The following is a 21768-nucleotide window of genomic DNA, read 5'->3' on the forward strand; positions in this document are numbered from 1 at the left end:
TATATATTCAAGAACTCTTTGCTTTGGAAACTTGTCAGTCTTACAGACAAACCTCAGTGCTCAGACTAATTCCTAGAGACTGTGATTGAGAAAACTGAACCTTGAGAAGGAGTTTTCGTTTCCTGTAAAATACATTAGTAGTTTGTATATTTGTGAGCTTTTGAACTGTTCCCCAGAGAACCTTGGAAACCTCTGACTCCTGGAGAAAAGAAGATATTAAGTTAACATTGTTCTCTTAGAGAGGCTAGTCTCTCAAAAGATCCAGGTTAGGAGAATGATAGAATTGGGTGAATGTGAATGGCTGAACAGTTGAATGAGCAGTAGTAATGTACTTACCTATGCTCTTCTCACCCGACGGCAGGTCCTTCCTTTAAAGGAATCCCAATAAGAAGAAAGGTGCAGGTTTTCAGAGACACACACTGAATATCGTATCTTCAAGTGGGAAACACAGGCTGGAACTGGATCTGGAGGCGGTCTCTCTTTTTCTATTCCCATTCCCTTTATCCCCTACCGGATGCAGGGTTCAGATAATCAGTTAAAGTCTGAGCACGCATCTGTTGGAGGGTGTTGGGTAAAAGGCATCTGCTCCTGTGGAAGTTTGATTTAATGGGTAATCTTCTGACATCCATTTCTCTGGGTATCCATGGGTGGGGACACTCTTGAACCTCCCTTGTCCCAACAGGTTTCCTCCAATCTACCAACAATGGGCAATTTAAACAAATGGATTTGGTCAGGCAATCTGAGAAAAGTGACAGATAACCCTTGAGGGTGCCCATAGCAGAGCCTTGCTGGGCAAGAGAAAGAACAAACAGGGGACCTCAGAAAGAGGGACAGAGAGGGGGTCAACAGACTTATCTGTACACAATTCCTCAAATTTGTTCCAACAACAGGCATATGCCCTTTTGGTGGAGGGATGCCTTGCTGCCAACATAACATTACAAAGTGCAGGTGGAAGGTCAAAAGCTGTTAACTTCTGCCATTTAATATCTGTGCAAGAAGGCAGAGACTGGACAGGTTTGAGTGTAGAACCATCCCCTGCTGCTGCAACAGAAGATCCTCCCGAAGACGCAGTCTGATTGGAGGATCGAAGGCCATGCTCAAGAGATATGGATACTTGATTCTTCTTGCCCAGTTTGGCGCCCCAAGGATTACTTGGGCCCAGTCGCTCTTGACCTTCTTGAGGACTGTGTGTAGAAGTGGTATTGGTGTAAATGAGGCCTGAGTTCTACTTGAGACAAAAAGCGTCGCCGAATGAGCGCCGCCTTGGAAACTCCAACACGCAAAACAACTGGCACTGCGCTTTCTCTGTGGAGGCAAAAAGATCTACCCAAGGCTGAAAGAGACTGTGCATCACCTGTGGATGGAGACGCCATTCGTGATCGACTAGGCATTGACGGCTGAGTTCATCTGCTTTAGCAATCAGAGAGCCCATTGAACCAACAGGGATATGTCCTGATGTTCCAGCCATGTCCAGAGGCGCAGAACCTCCCGACAAAGGTTCCACAACCCCACCCTGCCCTGCTTTTTGCAGTACTACATGGCAGTAGTGTTGTCAGTGAACACCTGCAACACTTTCCCTTTGAGAGAGGGAAGGAATGCTTGCAATGCTTGTTCGCCCTGAGCTCCAGAAGACTGATATGCAGCCCGGACTCCGTCAGAGACCAGGTGCCTCTGATCTCCACTTCTCCAATGTGGCCACCCCATCCCAGCAATGACACATTGGTCAACAATGCCAGGTCTGGTTGGGGAAGGGAGAGGGATCTGTCTCTGACCCAATAGCGGTTCAAAAGCCACCACTGCATCTTGCGCAGTCCCCTCCGAGATCTGGACCATGTCTGAGAGATTCCTCTGATGCTGCGCCCATTAGAACTTCAGGTCACACTGCAGAGCCTGCATATGCCATCTGGCAAGTGTCACCAGCAGGATGCAGAAGCTCATGAGGCTCAGCAGCCTCAGTCATTCACACCTAAATCCAGAATAGTGGCGAAACATCGGAAGCATAGCCTGAATATCCTGGACTCGCCGCTCAGGAGGATAGACCCGCAATTTCACTGTCCAGAACAGCTCAGATGAGAGGGAGTCAGGTGTGACTTGGCACATTTATAGTGAACCCCTGTGAATGCAGGAGGACTGCTTTAGTCTCAATGTGGGAAAAGACAGCCTAGGGCGAGCCCGCCTTCAACAGCCTGTCGTCAAGGTAGGGGAAGACAAACCCCTAACGTGCACAAATAAGCTGCGACCACGCCATCTCTTTAGTGAACACCCAATGGGCTCTGGTAAGGCCAAAGGGGAGCACAGTAAATTGAAAATGCTTGTGGCTTACTGTGAACCGCAAGTACTGTCTGTGGGCAGGTAGGAAGGGAATATGGAAATACGCGTCCTGCAAGTCCAATGCTACCAATGGTCTCCGGGGTCAAGGGCATATATGACCTGAGCTAGAGTAAGCATTTTGAACTACTCCTTTTTGAGGACGAGATTGAGGGACCAGATGTCTAGGATAGGGCGTAGGCCCTTGTCCATCTTTGGAACCAGAAAGTAGCAGGAATAACGACCACAACCTACTTCTGGCATAGGGACCCTCTCTATGGCTCTCTTGGCCAAGAGAGCCGTAATCTTCTTGCGGAGAAGAGCCGGGTGTTCCTCCTTATCCCTTCTTGGGATGGTGGCATGGATGGAGGAGTAGTCTTGAAGAGGAGGGAGTAGCCCTTTTGGGCTATTTGCAAAACCCACCTGTCTGACGTGATGGATTCCCAGCGGGGCAGGTGATGGCGAATCTTGCCCCCGACTGGCCCCTGGTGGGGAAGCATCAGACTAGGAAAGTTTGGAAGCTGCAGTGGAAGGGGAGGTGGAGTGGGTCGGATGATGGCCCCCTGATCCACGGGGGTAGAGGATCCCACATCCCCGGCTAGGCAGCACCCACAGCATGGTGGCTGGAGGGAAAGGGAAGTGGCTGTGCGCCCCTTCTGCAGCCATGACAGGGGCAAACAAGACTGGGGGTGGGGGGTAGCTCTAAGGCCAAAGGACCAAGCCGTAGCCCGTGACTCCTTAAAGCTCTCGAGCACAGAGTGTGCTTTGTCGCTCAAGAGACAGGTGCCGTCACAGGGCATGTCCATAAGCGCAGCTTGGACATCCCCTGAAAACCCTGACGTCCTCAACCAAGTGTGGCATCTCAAGGCCACTGGCGATGCAACCTACCTACTCAGTGAGTCGGTTGTATACAGTCCACATCATATCGTGAATTTGGCTACGTCTCTCCCATCAGCAACAGCTTGAGAGAGAGTGGTCCAGGCCTCGTCCAGGACTTGTGGCAGCAGCTGCGCAACCGTGTCCCATAAAGTATGGGTATAACAACCCAAAAGGCATGCAGTGTTCACGGAATGCAAAGCCAAACTGAAGGAAGAGAACATTTTCTTTCCAATTTGATCCAGTCTTTTGGATTCCCTATCTGAGGGTGAGGGAGGGAATTCACCAGGGGAGGTACAGACCTGGATAACTAAGCTCTCAGGGGTGGGGTGTTGGGTCAGGGAAGCTGGGTCGTTAGGCACAGGCCTATGGTAGTGGGCGATTGTCCTGTTAACAGGAGACCCTGTGCTGGGTTTTGACCAAATCCCCAGCAGGATATCCGTGAGGGCCTCATTAAAGGGCAAGAGGGATTCTGAAGAAGAAGCCCCAGGCTGAAGCACCTCAGTTAGGAGGTTGGTCCTGATGGCCACAGAAGGCAGCTCGAGGCCAAGGCTTCGGGAGCTCTCCACACCACCACTGAATATGACACTCCCTCCTCCGTAACCACACTAGGGGGAGAAAGGATGCCTGTGTCAGCAGAAGAGTTTAGATCACTGGCTTCACCCAGGTCTTGAGTCCGGGTCCATGGGGTCATCATGCTCGTATTTTAAAGGGTCCAGCAACCCTTCCATGCTTTCACCATACCCGTATGAATAAGGGCCAGGGATCCAACCGAGGAAGTAAGGTCCCCACCGAAGTCGGAATCAGTGTCAAGTGACGCCGGTCCGACTGTGTCAGAGTCAGAGCTAATTATGGGGTCGATGTCAACCACAGGCCCAGCCATCTTTGGGAGCATTGACGTTTGCACAGGTGACTGGAAAGGTTGCAGTGTCACAACAGATGCCACTGCAATTCCAGAAATGGACCCCTGGGTGCCCACCTGGAGGGGAGGCTGAAGCTGCCAGCTTGGAACCCAAGGGGGTTTCTTCCAACCCCACAAGGCCAAGAGCGCACCAGCAGGGTCAGATGGCCCACAAATTAGGTGCACGGCCTCAGAGAATGTGCGGAGTTAGGCAGGAGTGGCGCAGAGTCGAACCAGAAGTAGGCTCCAAAGACGGAGGCCTAGAACAGCAATGCTCCTTTTCCTGTGTCATCCGGGGTGAAGTCAAAGAACGTTTATTCTTCTTCGACTTCTCATGCTTACCCGAGCATCCTAAAGATTTTGAATGGAACGAAGAGTGTGGACTACGCAAGTGGTCTCTGGACCTTCCTCTCAACCGGGACCCTGAGCGACATGGAGCCAAGCACCGGGCCGCAAGAAGCTTTAGGAACCATTCCCTCAAAGCCGCTGGGTTCATGGCCAGGCCCTTGGAGCATCTTCTGGTCATGGTCATGCCCCAAACATCAGAGTCACACGAGGTGCAGCTCCGTCACAGACATCATCTGATGACAGGAGTCGCAGGGCTTGAACCTAGTCTTCTGTGATGACATTGACACACCAGAAAGTCAAAAATCTTTGAAAAAAAGTTGAAAAGGCCAGTCAAAAAGTGGGGTTGCTCTTCAGATCTGCACGTAGGCTGGCATGAAAAGAAAAAAAACGATGTCCACGCACTGGGATGGCGCCTATATACAACCCATGACATATCCGGTGCCCACGACGCCAACAATGGACGTGGGGTTGCCCAACGGCAGGCAGGGGTACTGCTCGTAGAAAAATCTACAGATTCGGACTGATGCCTGGGGGAAATTGTAAGGTAACAAATCTGCAACCTTGAAGTCTCTATCAGATAAAGTGCACCAGGAGGCTGAGTCTTACTGACAAATGATCCTGATGTGGGGCTGGCAAATTAAGTATGGACATTGCTGAGCTATTGGTGGAAAAATCAGTTTTCAAAGCCTTTGGAAGAGGTGTGGAAGCACAAGCTGATGCTAAAAGTGGAGCATGAAAACCCCCTTTGGGATAAGTCTGTGGGTTCTTTAGGCTCTGTGGGTGACAGGTGTGGCCGAGGGTGCCAGAGACTTCTTATATATTTGTATCATGGACTCTTGGAATGGCTGCTACCTGCTTTGCATTTGCCAGTGGGAGAGAGAAATAAGAGCATATTAGTTTAAGAGTCAGAAGAGCGTCCAAAGAAGACGACAAAGCCAGGACTGTATCCCAAGGACACATGTGACCACTTAGCACACAGGAGAGTCCAGAAGTCAAGGAACTAAGTTTGTGTTTTTTTTTTTTTTTAAGTATTTTTTAAATGTTTATAATTTGACTTTCACTTATCTTACAAGGGCAACCTGCAGCAGATCAAACTTGTTTCTTGTATTCAGCTATGTAAAGTTTGGCCCCATATCCCCTGATTGACTTTGGGTATTATCCACAAAACAATCATATGATTTTCCGTCAATTTTGGTCCCACACACTAAAGATTACCTGTGGGCCTATGACATCTGCTTCCGATATGTGTGGTATGGTCTGAAGCCTTTAGCCTTTGGTAGTAACATACATGCTATGCTGCCTAAATACTTTTCTTAATTTTGGAGGGAAAAAGACTAGTAATGACAAAATGGTAAGAAAAAGAGCTCTGACTGGAGAACATGGCAGCCGGCTAACGAGCCGGGCACAGAGGGCTCCGAGGACTCAGAGATGATGCGCGGTAATTAACTTACCGGAGGCTGGAGGAGTGTAGGCGGTCGGGGGCAAGCATCCGAGGTATAGCCCTCGTAGGAGCGTCGCATTGGAGGGGGCCCGTAGCGCCCTAGGTTTGAGGCGGGCGGCGCCCTTGTTGACAGCCGCTTCGGAGGTGCTTCATGGAAGGGAGGCGGCGGCAAGGATCCCTTTCCGAGGAAGGTGTGGCAGAGTCAGCACAGGCAGAGGAAAAGGTACAGGAGAAGGTGGAAAGGAGTCCCCTTCAATTACTGCAGTAAGGGACGGACTAGGACCCCGAAGGAGTGCTAAAGGTATATTTTGCTTTAAAAACAATACTATTAGCCCGCATGTAAGGGGAATTGATTCACTATTGGAACCCTCAGGTCTCATGGTGGATAAAGCAGAGGGGTTGGCTTTGACTGGGGCCAAAAGTAAAGGAGGGAAGGCAGGGTCTAGGAGTTGTACAGGTGGTGCAACTTACTCCCTGCGGAGTGTAAAAACTGCAAAAAAGCGGGCGGAAGTGGAAGCCTGTGAGACCCTCCAGAAGACCACGGGGAAGAAAACCACTTTGAGTAATTGGGCCCTGTAATAAATAGGAAGGTGAGGGTCACCCCGTCATTGAGGACTTATTTTAGAGTGTCACCAGGAACCCCAAAGATGTCAATAATGCAAGGGTCCTTGGTGGAAAGTGAAGATATAATTGCCCCGACAGATAATGTGGCTATGACGCAACGAAGCTCAGCTGAAATTTGTCTAGGAAAAGAGGGAGTACAAGAGGGTGGACAGGGGGATAGCCAAGCTGATGTACAGGCTATAGTGGAAACAGACCCTATGGAGGGGGCTGATAAAACACCCAGTGACTCCATCACAAGTATGCTAAAAGCTCTATCTGTGGAACTGAGGAATGGCTTTGATACTTTCAATGCTAATCAGGTGGCGATTAGGAACCTCTGTGAAGATCTGGGCAAAAAAATAGACGAGCTTGCAGATGGGACAGCCGCCCTGGAAGAGGAGGTTGGGGACTTGAGGGTTGCTGTGGAGGAAAACAAAGATCAGATTAAAGATTTGAAAGCAGGAGAAGTGGGGATGTTGGCCAAGACAGAATCTTTGGAAAATAACCAAAGGAGAAATAACTTGCGGTTCCTTAGAGTTCCAGAGGGTTTGGAAGGAAATGATTTGAAAGGGTTGGTGGTAAGGTTGATAAAACAAGAAGTAAAATTTGAGGATATGGAGGTCGACATTGCAAATTATATTCAAAGGGTACATAGGGTCCTGGCAAAAATGCCCCCAAATAGGGATAGACCAAGGAAACTCTTGGTCTATTTTCATACTTACACAATTAAAGAACGTATTTTGGCGATGGCACTAAAGAAGAAAACACTCTTGGTGGATGGGGCCCCTTTTGAGGTCAGATCAGATCTAGCAACTATTACTTTAAATAAACAATGGGAGCTGGGGAAAAGAATTGATACATTAAAAAGACTGGGGGTAGCGGCCCAATTAAGGTTCCCGACATCCTTAAGAGTAATGGTGAATAACTAGATGTATCATTTCAGTGATTGGAATAAGGTTGATGATTTGATCAAGAAATTAGAGAGGGGCTCTGGTGCTGTGTAGCCCTCCCCCTCCAGTCAAGCTGAAGTGGTCATGGTGAATGTGGTCTCCGAGTCCGGTATGGCGATCCTCCATAGGCGGCAACGCCAGCTAGGAAGATAGGGTGGGTTCTCCGGGGGAAATGTAGGAATGGGATGGTGTGGGGGGATTATGGGGGGCACAGGGTGGGGAGCATAAAGGGAAAAATGGAAAAAAGGTCCTGGATGATGTTGTGAATAGAGAGGAAGGTGGGGAGATGGGGCTTTGGGTTCTCTCTGGGATGATGGCAATTGATTTGAAGCTCCTGTCTTGGAATATTAATGGCCTGCGGGTGAAGAGCAGACGAAGGAGGTTGTTGCAATACTTGAAGGATGCCCCATTTGAGGTGCTGATTCTGCAGGAAACCCACCTCTCTAAGGAAGAATGTTCTGAGGTTTTTCAGCCATGTAAATGGGTACAGCAGGTAGCTAGCTCCAATTATATGGGTGGTAGTAAGGGGGTTGTCATTTTAATCAAGAATCATGCTAACATATCTTTTGTTGAGGGTCCGGTGGATAAATCTGGGAGATGGGTGGTGGGGAAACTAATTGTGTATGATTATGCTTTCACATTGGTGGGATACTATGGTCTAATAAAGATTATATTACCCCATTGACTGAACTGTCACACCTTCTACTGCAATATGGGGATCCTATCATATCGGTGGGAGATTTTAATGTGGTACTGAATTATGAGCTGGATAGGTCCTCGCGGAGCAGGTCAAGAGTCAATGGGAAAATGCAAGCTCAGGTTCGAATAATGATGTCCCAATTTGGATTATGTGATGTTTGGAGAGAGAAGAGGGGGCTCGAAAAAGGCTATACTTATAATAATAAAAAATATAGACACCAGTCTAGAATCGACTATTGTCTTATTGATGGAAGTCTAAAAGAGGCTGTGGAGGAAGTAACACATATTGGGGCTCACTTATCAGGTCATTCGGCGGTGAGTTTGAAGCTTAAATGGATGGGGGGGAGGGGTAAGAAGATGGACCTTAGATAGAATATTATTAGACGATGAGGTAGTTACAGTGTTACGGGCTGCAACAGAAGAATTTTTTCAATTTTAATAAGGGGTCAGCTTTGCTTGTGCTACTGTGGGATACTTGTAAAGCCTTGTTGAGGGGGAGGCTGATAAGTGCAGCTTCATATTGGAGGGAAAAAATATAATGAAGAGATAACCAGGTTAGAAGATCTGATACGACAGGTCGAGCAAAGGATGGCAAGTATGGACCTTGAGGAGGATGAAGTTATTCAGCTACGTAAACAAGATCAAGAGGCCCGGTTGAATTTGGCAGCAGTTATAGATAAAAGAATTAGATTGAGATGTGAGGCTAATAGGGTCTCCCATTTTGAATATGGTGAAAATTGTGGTAAATTGTTGGCCTGGAAAATAAAAAACGATATAGTTAGAAATAGGGTGTCAGAAATTCGGGATGGAATCTCAGGTGAGGTTAGGAAAAGTAAAAAAGGGGTGGAAGATAGCTTCTTAAATTTCTTCAAGGAATTATATACAAAGGAATCAGTCTCACTGGAGTCAGGGAAGAGATGGCTAGAGGGATTAGAGCTGGCATCCCTAAATGAGGATGAAAATAAGGTAGTTAATGAGTCGATTAAGACGGTAGAAGTAGAGCAAGCCATTAGATCAGGTAAACTAGGTAAGGCAGCAGGGCCAGATGGGCTGCCAACTGAAGTCTATAGAGTACTGAGTAGTAGTATTACGACCTTCTTAAAAACTTTTTAATAGCATTATCGAGGCTGATGGGAGCCTCCCCCCTTCTTGGAGGGAGGCTATTACAATAATTTTAATACCAGGTAAAGATCCCAGAAATTGTGAATCATACCACCCAATATCTCTTTTATATTGTGATTATAAAATCTTCGCAAAACTTTTGGCGGATAGATTAGGGGGTGTTATGAGGAAGCTGATACATATAGACCAGAAAGGGTTTGTAAAAGGAAGATGTATGCATGAATTGGTACACAGCCTAGTAGGCTCAGCAGATTTAGCCACTACATGCCAAGCCCCTTTAGCAGTTAGGATGGTTGATGCAACAAAAGCTTTTGACAGAGTTAATTGGAGCTACTTAAACATGGTATGTGAAGTTTACAATCTTGTTGGGCGTTTTATTAGGACATTACAGAAAATTTACCAGGACCCCTGTGCAAGAATTCTGGTTAATAGTTCTCTCACCTCTGCTTTTAAGATAGAAAGCGGAACGAGGCAGGGGTGTCCGCTATCCCCGCTATTGTTTGATTTGTATATTGAGCCATTGGCCACTAGAATTAGAAGTGATCAGAGAATCCCCCCATTTGTGTGTAGTAATCTATCCAGAAAGGTTTCTTTATATGCAGATGATTTGATGATCTACATATCTAATTTAACTCAAGCTATACCAGTTTTAGACAAATTAATGGTAGAATTTGGGGGAATTTCTGGTTATGCAGTTAAAAAAAAAAAATCAAAAGACGGAGGTGATGGCTTGGAATATGGAAATAAGTAGTCCTGTAATTATGAAGGAGGAGGTTAAATATTTGGGGTTAATTATAACATGACATAAGTAAATTGGCAGAAAGAAATCTTAAGAAGGTGATGAGGGATGTAGATTGTTTATTGAAGAAATGGTTAAATCTTCCTCTATTATTGGTCGGGTTAATTTAATTAAGATGGCGATTGTTCCTAAGTTTACATTCATATTCAACTCAATACCATTAATGTTTAATAAAGACACCCTAAGGAAACTTCAGGGGAAAATTAGTAGTTTTATTTGGGCATCTAAAGGGGTTCGTATCTCCTGGAAAATGTTGAGAAGGAAGAAAGAGAAAGGAGGGTTGGCTGTACCGGATATGCAATATTATGCATGGTTTTTTTTTTTCTTTTAAATATGAGGGACACCTTTAATCATCTGGGTTGCTCGGAGCTGGGGCAGACACTGATTGCAATGATGGAGGATAATGAGCCACAGATAAGCTTTTTGTATAAGTTTGGAGATCCTAAATTCTTCAAGAAAATTAGATTCAAGGTGTTACAAGATTTAGCGAGACTCTGGTATGCAGTCAGGTGGGCAGTGAAACTGCCGTATTATAGTGAAAAGGCCCCAGTTTGGTATTCTCCAGGTTCTCCGGATTGGACAAAGGACGCTTCGGCAGTTCCTCTGAAAGAAGCAGGTTTTTTGCAGTGGGGTCAACTTTGTTATAACAGAGAGGTTAGATCGTTTGAAAATCTTAATGGAGAGTTAGGGGGTAATCTCTCTAAATTCAAATATCTTCAGATAATTAGCTGGGTGAGGAATCGGAAGGAGGAAGTGGGGGGTACAAATGATTTGGAGGACCAGATGCATCTGGACATCCCGCTGAAGAAGGAAGTGGATAGATGGTACTGTCTAATATTGGATATTGTTGACGGCGAATTCAACCTTGCAGAAGAGTTATGGGAAGACTGCTTGCCGGAGCTTCAGCAAAGAGACCTATGGCAAATATCTACTACACTTTTATACAATACTGTTAAATCTGATTCATTAAGAAGAAACCATCTGTTTTCAATTCACAGAGTTTTCTGGACACCTGCAAAACTCTCCAGACTGGGCCAAGGTAATACGGTTAGCTGCAAAAAGTGCAGGTTGGCGGCGGCAGATGATGTTCATATGTTTGTGGGGTGTCCACAGCTCAGTAAGTTTTGGACAGAGGTAGGTGACGCAATTTGTGAAATACTCCCCCATAAGCTTTAAGGTAACCGCCCCGTTAGTGATTTTTGGATGTATGTTGGAACTACAGTCGATTCACAGGGATAGTTTTAAACTCATCTTCTATATGATGCTTGTGGCAAGAAGAGAGATTTGCAGGAAATGGATCAGTGCTTTCCCCCCGACTCCTGTAGGCTGGAAAGACTCTTTAATGTATAACATAAAGTTGGACATGAGCACGGATAGTAAGAAAATTAGATTTTGGAACCCACTGAGGCAATGGTGGGGTATGGGAGTGGATACGGGACGATATTCAGTCTAATATGGTCCTATGATTATATATGACTCTGATATATCACCGTGTGCCGACTCAAGCAAGCAGAATGGTTATACTGAGGTCATATTCCCGGACAGGTGTGGTCGGGCAGAGATGGGCTGTGACTAAAACAGTTTGTACGGAAAGACCCCCACCTTTTCTTTTATCTAGCGAGGAAAGACAGAATGCAAATGAGGACAAAAAAACAAAAAGAGCTCTGGATCCGCATCAAAGGGAGTAGAGAAAAGGCACTTATGTCAACACACAGGGTGGTACCAATATGTAGCTCCATGTTGTCATTTTTAGTTAAGACATCAATGGACAGCACAAAGGGAACCTACTGGTACATAGGAGTTATTGCAAGGTGTATTCAGATCCAGTATGGTGCATGGGGTGATTCAAAAGTTGAGGAATCTGTACGTAAAGGGATCCATCAGAAATACATATTTTACAGATAGTCTCCTTTGTCATTAGGATATTCTCAACTCATAACTAAAAGAGGGTAAAGAAAGTACTGCACGTGGGCATGCAACATCAAAAAATGAAATCAATTATGCATAGTTAAATTACTAATGTGAAGATGATCAAGGAGTATAAGCAACAGCATTAATTTGTATGTGGATGCACTTCCTAAAAAGGCACCTTAGTAAAAATTACTAAACGTAATTTAAGTAGCATATTTTATTTTCTGGTACCAAAAGTATAACTGAATGCACCTGTGATGGGCACACTCTCCATAATTATTTGAGTAAAGGCACAATGTTACCATGTAGGGATCAGATACCTTGACGTAAGTCTAATGTAAGTCTCACACTGAAATCTTCAACAGTTTAATTTGTTTTTGAAAATGTACATTTCCATTGCACGAAGTTATACAATAAAATAATTTCCTTAAAGGTGTGGTGGAGGAGGCTGATACTGGAATGGTGTTATACAAAGAAAACAAAAGGCAGCAAAGACCAGATGTGTTGTTGAAACTTACTTCCAATGTCTGCATCAGTGTAGGCTTTATTGCATCCTTCATCAAAACAGAAAGAGCACCCGTCACTCCCTAGATGAGAAAAATTTCCATTGTAAAAGCAAATTGTGTCTAGCACCTGATAATCAATTGTATGAAATTGTTGAGCGATTGAACATTATTTGAAGAATTAAACACAGACTGGGGCAACACAATAACAAAGAAACGTTTTTTTTTTTTTTTGTTTTTTTACAGGAATGTCTTCATTAAGGTCACATTGTGTCAGTTGTAGTTCTTGCATCTATCACTTTTCAATTTTAATGTAGCAGTAAAATACCAATCGAATTTCACTATGGGAATCTCATTTCATTTAAATATTCACTCAAGGTAATCATATGACAAAGAAAAAGTTACTTACCAGTAGTAACAAACTTTCTGGTGGATACTCTAGCGCCATACAGATTTCTCACCTATAGAATAATCTCAGGCGTCAGACTGGATTCGGAAACTTCAAAGTATTAAGGTCACCAGTAGGGGCTGCTGGCCTTGTACTGGGAGCGGATATATTTGATGACATCACCAAAGTTATACCACTTCACCCGCCCCGCCATTCCAGCACAACACCACCAATTTCCATCAGTTTTATCACAAGCCATCTAGGCAAGTTGATTGACTGGCATTGACAATGAGTAGTGCAGTACCAACCTGCATTGAGATCTTATTAATCTTTCCCTATAGCACTTACCTCAAAAAGGAAAGGCTGGAGGGATTGGAGAAAAATCTGCAGGTAGTTACGAGTATCCACCAGAAGGATAGTTACCACAGGTAAATAACTTTTTCTTCTGATGGATACTTCAGCCTGCATATTCCAAGCAGTACTCTTCTTAGGAAGGAGGACTGATGAGCGGTTAAATGAGGAAATCTTGCAAGACTGATTTGGCGAAGTGGCACTTCCATATTTTGGCAGTAATGCTCAGCGAAAGTGTGTAGAGATTTCCACACACTTGCCTGGCAGATCTGTGATTGGCACCCCTCTGGCAAGGGTAGAAAATAATTATTTGGTACTGGTGGAATGAGCCCTGGTTCACTCCAGGGTTTCTTTACTGGCCAGAGCACAGCATGTCTTGATTTAGAGAATTATCCCCCTGGATGGCTTCTGCTTCTCTGCCGCTTTGCTCTTCTTGGAACCGCAGCACCAATCCTATGTCTTTGGTGCAGTCTAAGTAGATGCTGACTGGCCGTCTAGGGTCTAACCTGTGAAGCTATTTTCCCCTCCTTCGTGGGTTGGGGTAAGTGAAAGAAGGTTGGCAGAGTGATGAACTGAACATAAGTGAAAAGGAGTCCACCACTTTAGGAAGGAAGTTCTGGTTCACAATGCCATCACTGTCCATTATCCTTTTGTGTTGCTAGAATTGCCCTAAGTGGAAAGGGTATGCCGAGACGTGGGTCCCTTGCTCACTGTGCCACTGGATTCAAGCTACCCTGGCTGATGAAGGGTGATGCCCCAAAACTGGTCCCAGGATGCTTGTTTCCAGTCCAGTGAGGACCTGGCCTGGCAGTTCGGGCTGGACTGTTCCCATTGGGAACAGGGTCAAGACTGATTTGCATGTGGCTGGGTCCAAACTGGGGTGGCATGGTGAGCAAGAGAACAATGGATTAAACCCAGATCTGTGACTAGGAGTGAGTGGTTGAAAAATTTCAGCACTCCATCCATCATCCTTTTGTATTTAAACAGAGAAGCTTGCTCTGGGAGCCACAGGAATGTCAACAACGCAGCCAAGTACAGTACCATTTAGAGTACCTATTGCACACCCTTCTCAGGTGTAGGGAGAGTGCAAACTGCTGAATCTGGGACAAAAACGTGTGTAAGTCTGCGCTGCTGTCTGTGCAACACAAAGCAAAACTGTTTCATCTTGCAAAATAAACATATTTCATTGAGGGGTGAATAGCTGACAGTATGACGTCCACCACCTTTGGTGACAGCTGAACGGAGCTCAAGTGTCCCAGCACAATCTCCAGGTATGAAGGTGCAGTAGTGAGACTGTTAACTGTAGATGATACGTCAGCATGTCCAGTGATCCAACTTTGTTTAACCAGTCATCCACGTATGGAGATATCGGGTTTCTCGACCTTCTGAGATGGTTTACAACCAAGGCATCATGTTGGTGAAGACTCAAGGCACGAATACCAAACGTCAAAGACATCACAGAGCAATCTGATATTCCCACAGGACATTTTTTACGCTACAATGCTTTGACACGAGTACTCCACTCAGATTGGGGCATGAAAGCAGATGGACCACCACTACACATGGCACTTCAGTATCTTAATGTCATGGGCTGCAGCAGACACCTCACTGGATGGTTGACCAGGGGGCCTGGGAGAATATACTTAGGTATCTCTGAAGGCTCTCTCAATGTCTGCTGCCCATTCTGCTCTCAATCTAGCCAATGACAAAGAATGGGAGACAGTATTAGCATACCCCGCTAAGGTGTTGAGAAGCACCCAGTTCGAAGGCATCCAGTTCTTCCTCTTACACAGTTTATCTCATTGCTACAAACTGCTGCTGCCCGTGCTGTTTCTTGCTTAGTGCTGACATGATCCACTTGCTATGGTCCTGCCCATCCCTTTCACAGTACTGGACAGGGGTCAAATTACATCCATAAAATCACAGAGAATGCCAAACTACACTGTTGGGAGGCTTGTGCATTAGGGCTGTTTTGGGGCACTCTGAATAATGAACCTGCAGGACACTTTGTAGATCCTGCTGTGCTGATTAAAAAAATCTATGGTGACTATACTGGAAGGTTAATGCACTGCCAAGGGTATCTATGCACAGTAGCAGCTTGCAAGCAGAAGGGGCAGGGCAATGCGCGGGGAAGTTGGGTAAATAACAATGAAATAAAAAATAAAAAACACCTCCATCGCCCCACTGCTCTGCTCCATCTGCTCCTCTGCTGGCTGCAGGCACAGATTCCCAGCCTGAGCTTCAGCCAATCCTGACGTTGCTCAGAGCAGCAACAGGATTGGCGGGGAGCACCTATCCAGAGTGCTCCCAGGCAGACTGCAAGCCTGTGCCTGCTCTCTCCAGCCCGGCAACTGTGTTGCTGGGCTTGAGAAAGCCTACTATGCATGTGTATTTGGCCAGCCCAAGACAGCCTGCCACACATACATGCACACTGAGCCCTCAATGCTAGTCACTCCTGTGGCCCCACCCCTTTTACCAAAAAACAACAATGAACAGTTTATTATAGTTTTTTGGTAAAAGGTTTGTAGCAGTCGCTGCTGGCGGGGGTAACTCAACTTGTGTCACTAAATGTATCCCATGTAAATACAGACATGTTTGTCTTATTTGTTTATAAACTCAAAGAATCTTAAACAAATTAAGGTGTCGATGCCAAACGAGAGTACTGGCAATGAGTAGAACCCACCCCAAAATGCAAGTACATCCATTACACGTTTTGCAGGTCGAGAGACACCATCCAGTCTCCTGCTTCCAGCGCCAGCAGAAGCAGAGCTAGCTTCAGCATCTTGAACTTCTCCTTCCAGAAGAAAAGGTTCACGTCCTGCAATCGGACAAAGACAGCACCCTTCTTGGACAAGAAAGAAACAGGAGTAGCATCCTTGCCCAATCTCCAGCTATTACAATAACTCCACACACCACCTTTCAAGAGGAGCGCTGTCATTAATTGTTGCAGGAAGTGAAAATGCTGTGTGTAGGAAAGCACCCTTTTTGGCATGGTTAACCCTCAGTTTTTGCCTGGTATCTGATGTGATTTCGACTAAAAGTGCACTGGGTTCCTGCTAATCAGGTCCCCAGTGCTAGATCTCTTTCCCAAAATTGTACAGGTGTTTCTCTCAATTTACACCACCTTTAGCATCATCTGTAAGTCCCTAGTAAATGGTACCCCTGGTACCGAGGGCCTGGGGTACAAAAGAAGGTCCCTAAGGGATAAATTGTGCCACCCTCAGGGACTTCACACCAAATGCACACAGTTCTGCCGTCACAGGCTGCGTGTCTTGGTGCAGACAAAATTGAAAACATGACCTGTCAATCATCCCCGTGTATCAGGTCACCTACCGTTGCATGTGTAACTTGTAAGTCTTCCCTACAGAAGGCCTAAAGCCATAGGGCAGGGTGCATTATATCATATGTGAGGACATATCTACAAGAGCAGATGTGCTCCTATGTCTGTCGATTCTTAGACATAAAAGTGAACAGGGAACCCATTTTAGGTACGTGCTGGACACTGGTCATTATGAGTTCCCCAGCTACATGATGGCTTCACTGAAACTAGGGATGTTTGGTATCACACATCTTGTATTAATAACCTCTCACTGAATCCAGTGATTAATTTATTAATACATGCACTCAGAGGGTACCTTAGAGGGGCCCCATGAAAACGTACCTGACCGCCCTTTACTTGACTGGTCTAAACCAGTACAGCCACCATAGACAGATTTCTGACCTCCTAAGGTGAGAGCCAACACTCTTGGAGGCCAGGAACAAAAGCCTGCTCTGGGCGTAGGTGTTATAACTTCTTCCAGGTAGGATGGACATTCCAGGACGGGAAGAAAAAAGGACTGACCACCTTTGCAATGCGACCCAGGTCTCTCCAGATGGCAGAGATGACTACTCCCCTGTCCCGACCACACCTTTTGGCCGGAAGACAGGCATGTAAATTAGTAAGATTAGGAGGTGTGCCCACATCATGCCAGTCCTACCACTAAGACGGAGCAGTTGATGTGGACACCACTCTTCAAATTCCTCCATCTTGTTTTGGACAGAATTAGTATACTAGGGTCAGGGTTATGCCCACTTCCCAACAGAAGTGGTCATATAGAGGGTGTAATCACCCTAAAGGTAGGCAACCTTTTGGCTGCTACCTGCCGCTCTCTGTAAAGCCCCCAAATTGAGTATTTAGGTGGCACCCATGAACCCAAGAACTCACATTCAAAGAGAAGGACGAAGAATTATCACTACCTGGTGAGAACAACAAAAGAGTTGTGGACTTCTTAGCATGAAACCATGCCTGCCCACACCTCTCGAAACAATTGTGACAGTGACTTGTCCTGTGAGCTGGAGACCTACGAAAGCCGTGGTTAGCCTGCCAGCACTTCAAAAATCACTGCCAATCTCCCTTGGAGTAGAAAAGCTAATTCCCTGCAGTCCACCGGCACCAACAAGCAGAGTCCGGTTCACTGCCCTGCAGCTCACTGGCCCCGACTGACACTGCAGACGACCAGAAGGTGGTACCCGTGCGCTGGAGGACCAGAACTGTCCTCCCACCAAGTGTGACGACGGGAGGACTTACCGGAGCTGTACAGCACCAATCCCTAGGGTACCGGATGCCCTGCAACAAGCACCAACAGTGAGTCCAGTCTGGATTCTCACTGCACCAGGACCAAACAGCCGTCGAGGGACATCATCATCACTGAGACCCACTTCGTGAGTGGACCAGCTGCCCAGATTTTGTACCGGCCAGCTGTTTGTCCCTGACTGCGAGGAGCGCCTTTGCGCACAGAGGTCAGCCACCGTAAAGACCCTGCATCTGACCTGCCCGGCCCAAATCCTGAAAAACTGGCAGTGCCCCCTTGCTCCATGACCCCTTGCGACCTAAGCCCCCCTTTGGAAGCTCACAGACTTGTTCCCAAGGCCCCCTGTGCAGCCTGTTTCTAGGGGGCCACCTGTACTTACCCTTAAGCATAACAGACTTTTCTCACCATATGATTCCATTGTGCGTGAAGGTGCACAGGTTTGAACTATTTACTTACCTCTAACTTTTAAACACAAAAACAGTACTTGCCTTCTGGCGATGTTCTTAGTTTCAAAACATACATAAGAAGAAGTGTTATTTTTCTAAACTGGTCTCAGATTTATTCTTTGAGTGTGCGTCTCATTTATTGCGTCTTGAGTACAACACATTTTTAGCATTACCCTCTGGCAAGTCGAACTGCTTGCCCACACTACCACACAAACAGAGCATTAGTATTACCTACTTTTGCCTCTGTCAACCAACTGGGGAGCCACTTGACTCTGCAGGATGTACTTCTTTTTAGTGCACTATATAAAGAGCCAGCTTCCTACAGTGGGGTGAAAGGGAGGGTGGACAGGTGTAGGAGACTGGCCTACTGTGTGGATGGAAACCTTTGGTGTTGGCACCTTATACCAGGTCCAGGCAATCCTTATAAGTGTTACAGTGTTCAGGAAGCCAGGACTCTCTGGTGGCAGCTATGGTGAACAGCCAAGACTTATCTAGGAGGAGTGTGAAGCACATGCAATACTACAATAGCCACTTATCACACATGAAAGTAACCACACAGTGTTGCAAAAATAAAGGTACTTTATTAACTAGAATACTATAGGCAATCCAACCTTTCTGGAGGAAAGTAAACAGAATATACACAGGTAAGTACTAGGAATTCGCATAAAAACATTAGAAATAGTAAGAAAGGGCAAGTGCCCTATAGGGGGGCCAGACCATATAATAAAATAGCGGAATGCGAGAATGGCTCCCCCACTAGGGAATATGGAGTAGTTGGTCAAGGGCTGGGAAAGTATGGACCCCTAAGAGGCGAGTATCTAGAATACCCCGAGCCATCCAGGAGAGCATAGGGAAGTTACCTGGTCTTCCCATGGGCTAACACGGGGACATGTAATTGGAACAATGCAAGAACAGGACGAGACTGGTGGAACCCAATTGTGGATTCCAGATGAGAAGGACCTGTAAAAGAAGGGGACAGAGCCCAGGCAACGCAGGAGTATCCAGGCGAGGCAGGAGGCAATGCCAACCCTTCTGCAGGTGACGATGTGGGTCGACGGTGGTGGATGAAGTCCAGGTGCAAAGTTCAGGAGCTGCAGAGGAGTCCCTGAAGTTGCCTAGGAGCTGTCCCTCGACAGCCCCTGGATTGCAGATGGGTCAGAGGACCAACAAGCACAAGCAAATGCAAATTGGAGCTGAAGAAGATATGCAGGGCAGAAGAGAACCAGCAAGGTAACGGGGACTCAACCCTTAGAGGGGAGTCCGGGCTGACCCTCAGAAGACAGGAGAGCCAGCAGAAGCAGTCAGATCCCCCACGAGCAACCCACTGGCAGCAGGCACATTAAGTGGCAGTGAGGCCCTAGCAGCACAACTGAAGAGTCCAACCTCGCTAGAGGAGACTGTCCTTGCAGAGGTAGAGTGCTGGGGCTCGGGCTACTTGGAGCCTGAAGATCCTCAGAGCAGGAGTAAACAAGTCTTGCTTACTGCAGCAGTCACAGTGCACAGGGATTCTGTCCTGGAGGAAGAGGCAATGACTCACTGCCTCCCAAGTTGGACATAAGGCAAAGAGGACCTAGAGGACCCCTCAGAACCACCACCTGTGTTGGAGAATCTTTGCAGATTCAGGACAGCAGGTCTCAGTGCTGCCCTAGGTGCCTGCAGATGCAAGGGAGTGACTTCTTTACTCCAAGGGAGATTTCTTCTTGCTTCCTTGGTGCAGTTGAAGTCTTTCTGACCCGAGAGGATGCACAGCTGTGGAAATGTTGCAAAATGCTGACAGGAGCCACACAAACAATGTTGCATGGAGAGGTTGTTTTGGTGTTGCAGTCTTCTTTGGTTCCTGTGAAGTCCAGCAGTGGTTCCAGTGGTCAGGAGCAGGATAGGTCACTGCAGAGGAGTCCTGGTGGAGTTTTGTATTCCGAATCTGGGGAGCCACTCCCAAGGGAGTCCCTAAATAGCCCAAAAAGGGGCTTGGTCACTTTGCAAGGTGACTACCTATCAGAGGGGGTCACTGACATCATCTGCCTAGCCTGACCAGTCAGATGCTCCCAAGGGTCTCTATCCATCTTGAATTCAAGACGGCAGAATCAAGTGACCACCTGGAGGAGCTCTGGGCACCACCCCTGGGGTGGTGATGGACAGGGGATTGGTCACTCCCCTTCCCTCTGTGCAGTTTCGCGCCAGAGCAGGGACCAGGGGGTCACCCTTCAAAGCAAGCCGGTGGAGAGGGGAGGCTACCTCTCCCCAGCCTTGTAACACCTATTTCCAAGGGAGAGGAGGTTGCACCCCTGTCCCACAGGAAATCCGTTGTTCTGTCTTCCCCTGCTTGAGCTGGAGGGCAGAATCCTGTCTAAGGGGCTGCAGCAGCGTGGGCTTCTCGCAGATCCTGGAAGACTGATAGGAACAATACTGGAGAGTCCTCTATGGATTCCCCAGAGTGCATGGAATCATGCCACCAATACTGGCATCACTATTTGGGTTTGATTCTGACATGTTTAATACCAAACATGCATAGGTTCAGCTATACCATTAAGTAGCTGGACCACAGGGTGTGACCAGTGGTGGCTGGTGACATTTGGAAGTGGTGGGGCATAAAAGTCTGGGTATTACTTATCTAGCGAGTGAAGCAAGGAAAATAAATGGACAAACCTGGGGTCCAGGGTGGGTCCTCCTCCCAAGACAAAAATGAAAAATGTTTGACAAATGGTGCATTTGAGAGGAAACAGATTTAATGAGAAAGCTAGGTTTATAAAGCAGCGAGAAAGTATAGTCTTGAAATATTAAACACATTAAAAACTGCCCCATATCTTTCTAAATTAATATGTTCACCCTTGACTTTAATGTGCGAATTGTACACTACAACAACTTCAGGCCCTCTAAAGTGTGTGCTTACTCAGTGTCTTGCACCACATGCGGCATCAACTTTGGAAGAAAATGCTCTAACGAGGCATCAGGAAGCACCCACAGTTGCTGGCTGCAATCAGTCACACAGAAATTTGTGCAGACAGGTTTTTAAGTGGGATGAATAAAGTGGGGGCTCTCCAAAATGGAACATGCTAAACACATTTCTGTGATTCCTATAATATGCCACCTGGCCTGTATCTTGGTTTCTCTCGGAGGTGTTACTGCATCCAGAAATAGAACACAACTGATATCCACCTAAAACCTCTCAGTACTGTTGGCTTTGCCAATGATTGCTAACTGTTTAAGATAAATGAGTAACAATGATTAGCTATAAAGATTTAATCTTGGAAATGTTTCAATTCTGAAATTGCGAGGATGTGAATTAAATAATATTGAGGCCTGTGGAAGGAGTAAAGGTCTTCAGTTGTGTGCGCTTTATGTTAGATATGTTTGCCCTTTTTCCCTTCACATCTCATCTATCTGCACATTTTCTACATCCTCTCTCCTCTTCAGCACCTTCTTTTCACTTGTGCCTGAATGCACTTCCTTGCACCGCCCTCATTTTACCACCCCAAACACACTGCACTCATTCATATTTAGGCACTTTACTTCCTTTTGCCTTCTAAATATTTTGACCTCTGCGCAACCCCT

At 46.4% G+C, this 21768-nt stretch overlaps 1 protein-coding gene across 3 annotated transcripts in view; it reads right to left on the minus strand.

The window, feature by feature from the left end:
- MTHFD1L (methylenetetrahydrofolate dehydrogenase (NADP+ dependent) 1 like) overlaps positions 1-21768 on the minus strand; it is a 1484080-nt gene that overhangs the window by 702519 nt on the left and 759793 nt on the right. For all 3 annotated transcript variants that reach the window (XM_069234289.1, XM_069234288.1, XM_069234290.1), the window contains one exon: positions 12476-12544. In XM_069234289.1, coding sequence (XP_069090390.1) covers positions 12476-12544 — 69 coding nt within the window. The remainder of the gene's footprint in view (positions 1-12475; positions 12545-21768) is intronic.

This window comes from Pleurodeles waltl, chromosome 5, assembly GCF_031143425.1.
Source record: "Pleurodeles waltl isolate 20211129_DDA chromosome 5, aPleWal1.hap1.20221129, whole genome shotgun sequence".
NCBI classification, from domain to species: Eukaryota; Metazoa; Chordata; class Amphibia; order Caudata; family Salamandridae; genus Pleurodeles; species Pleurodeles waltl.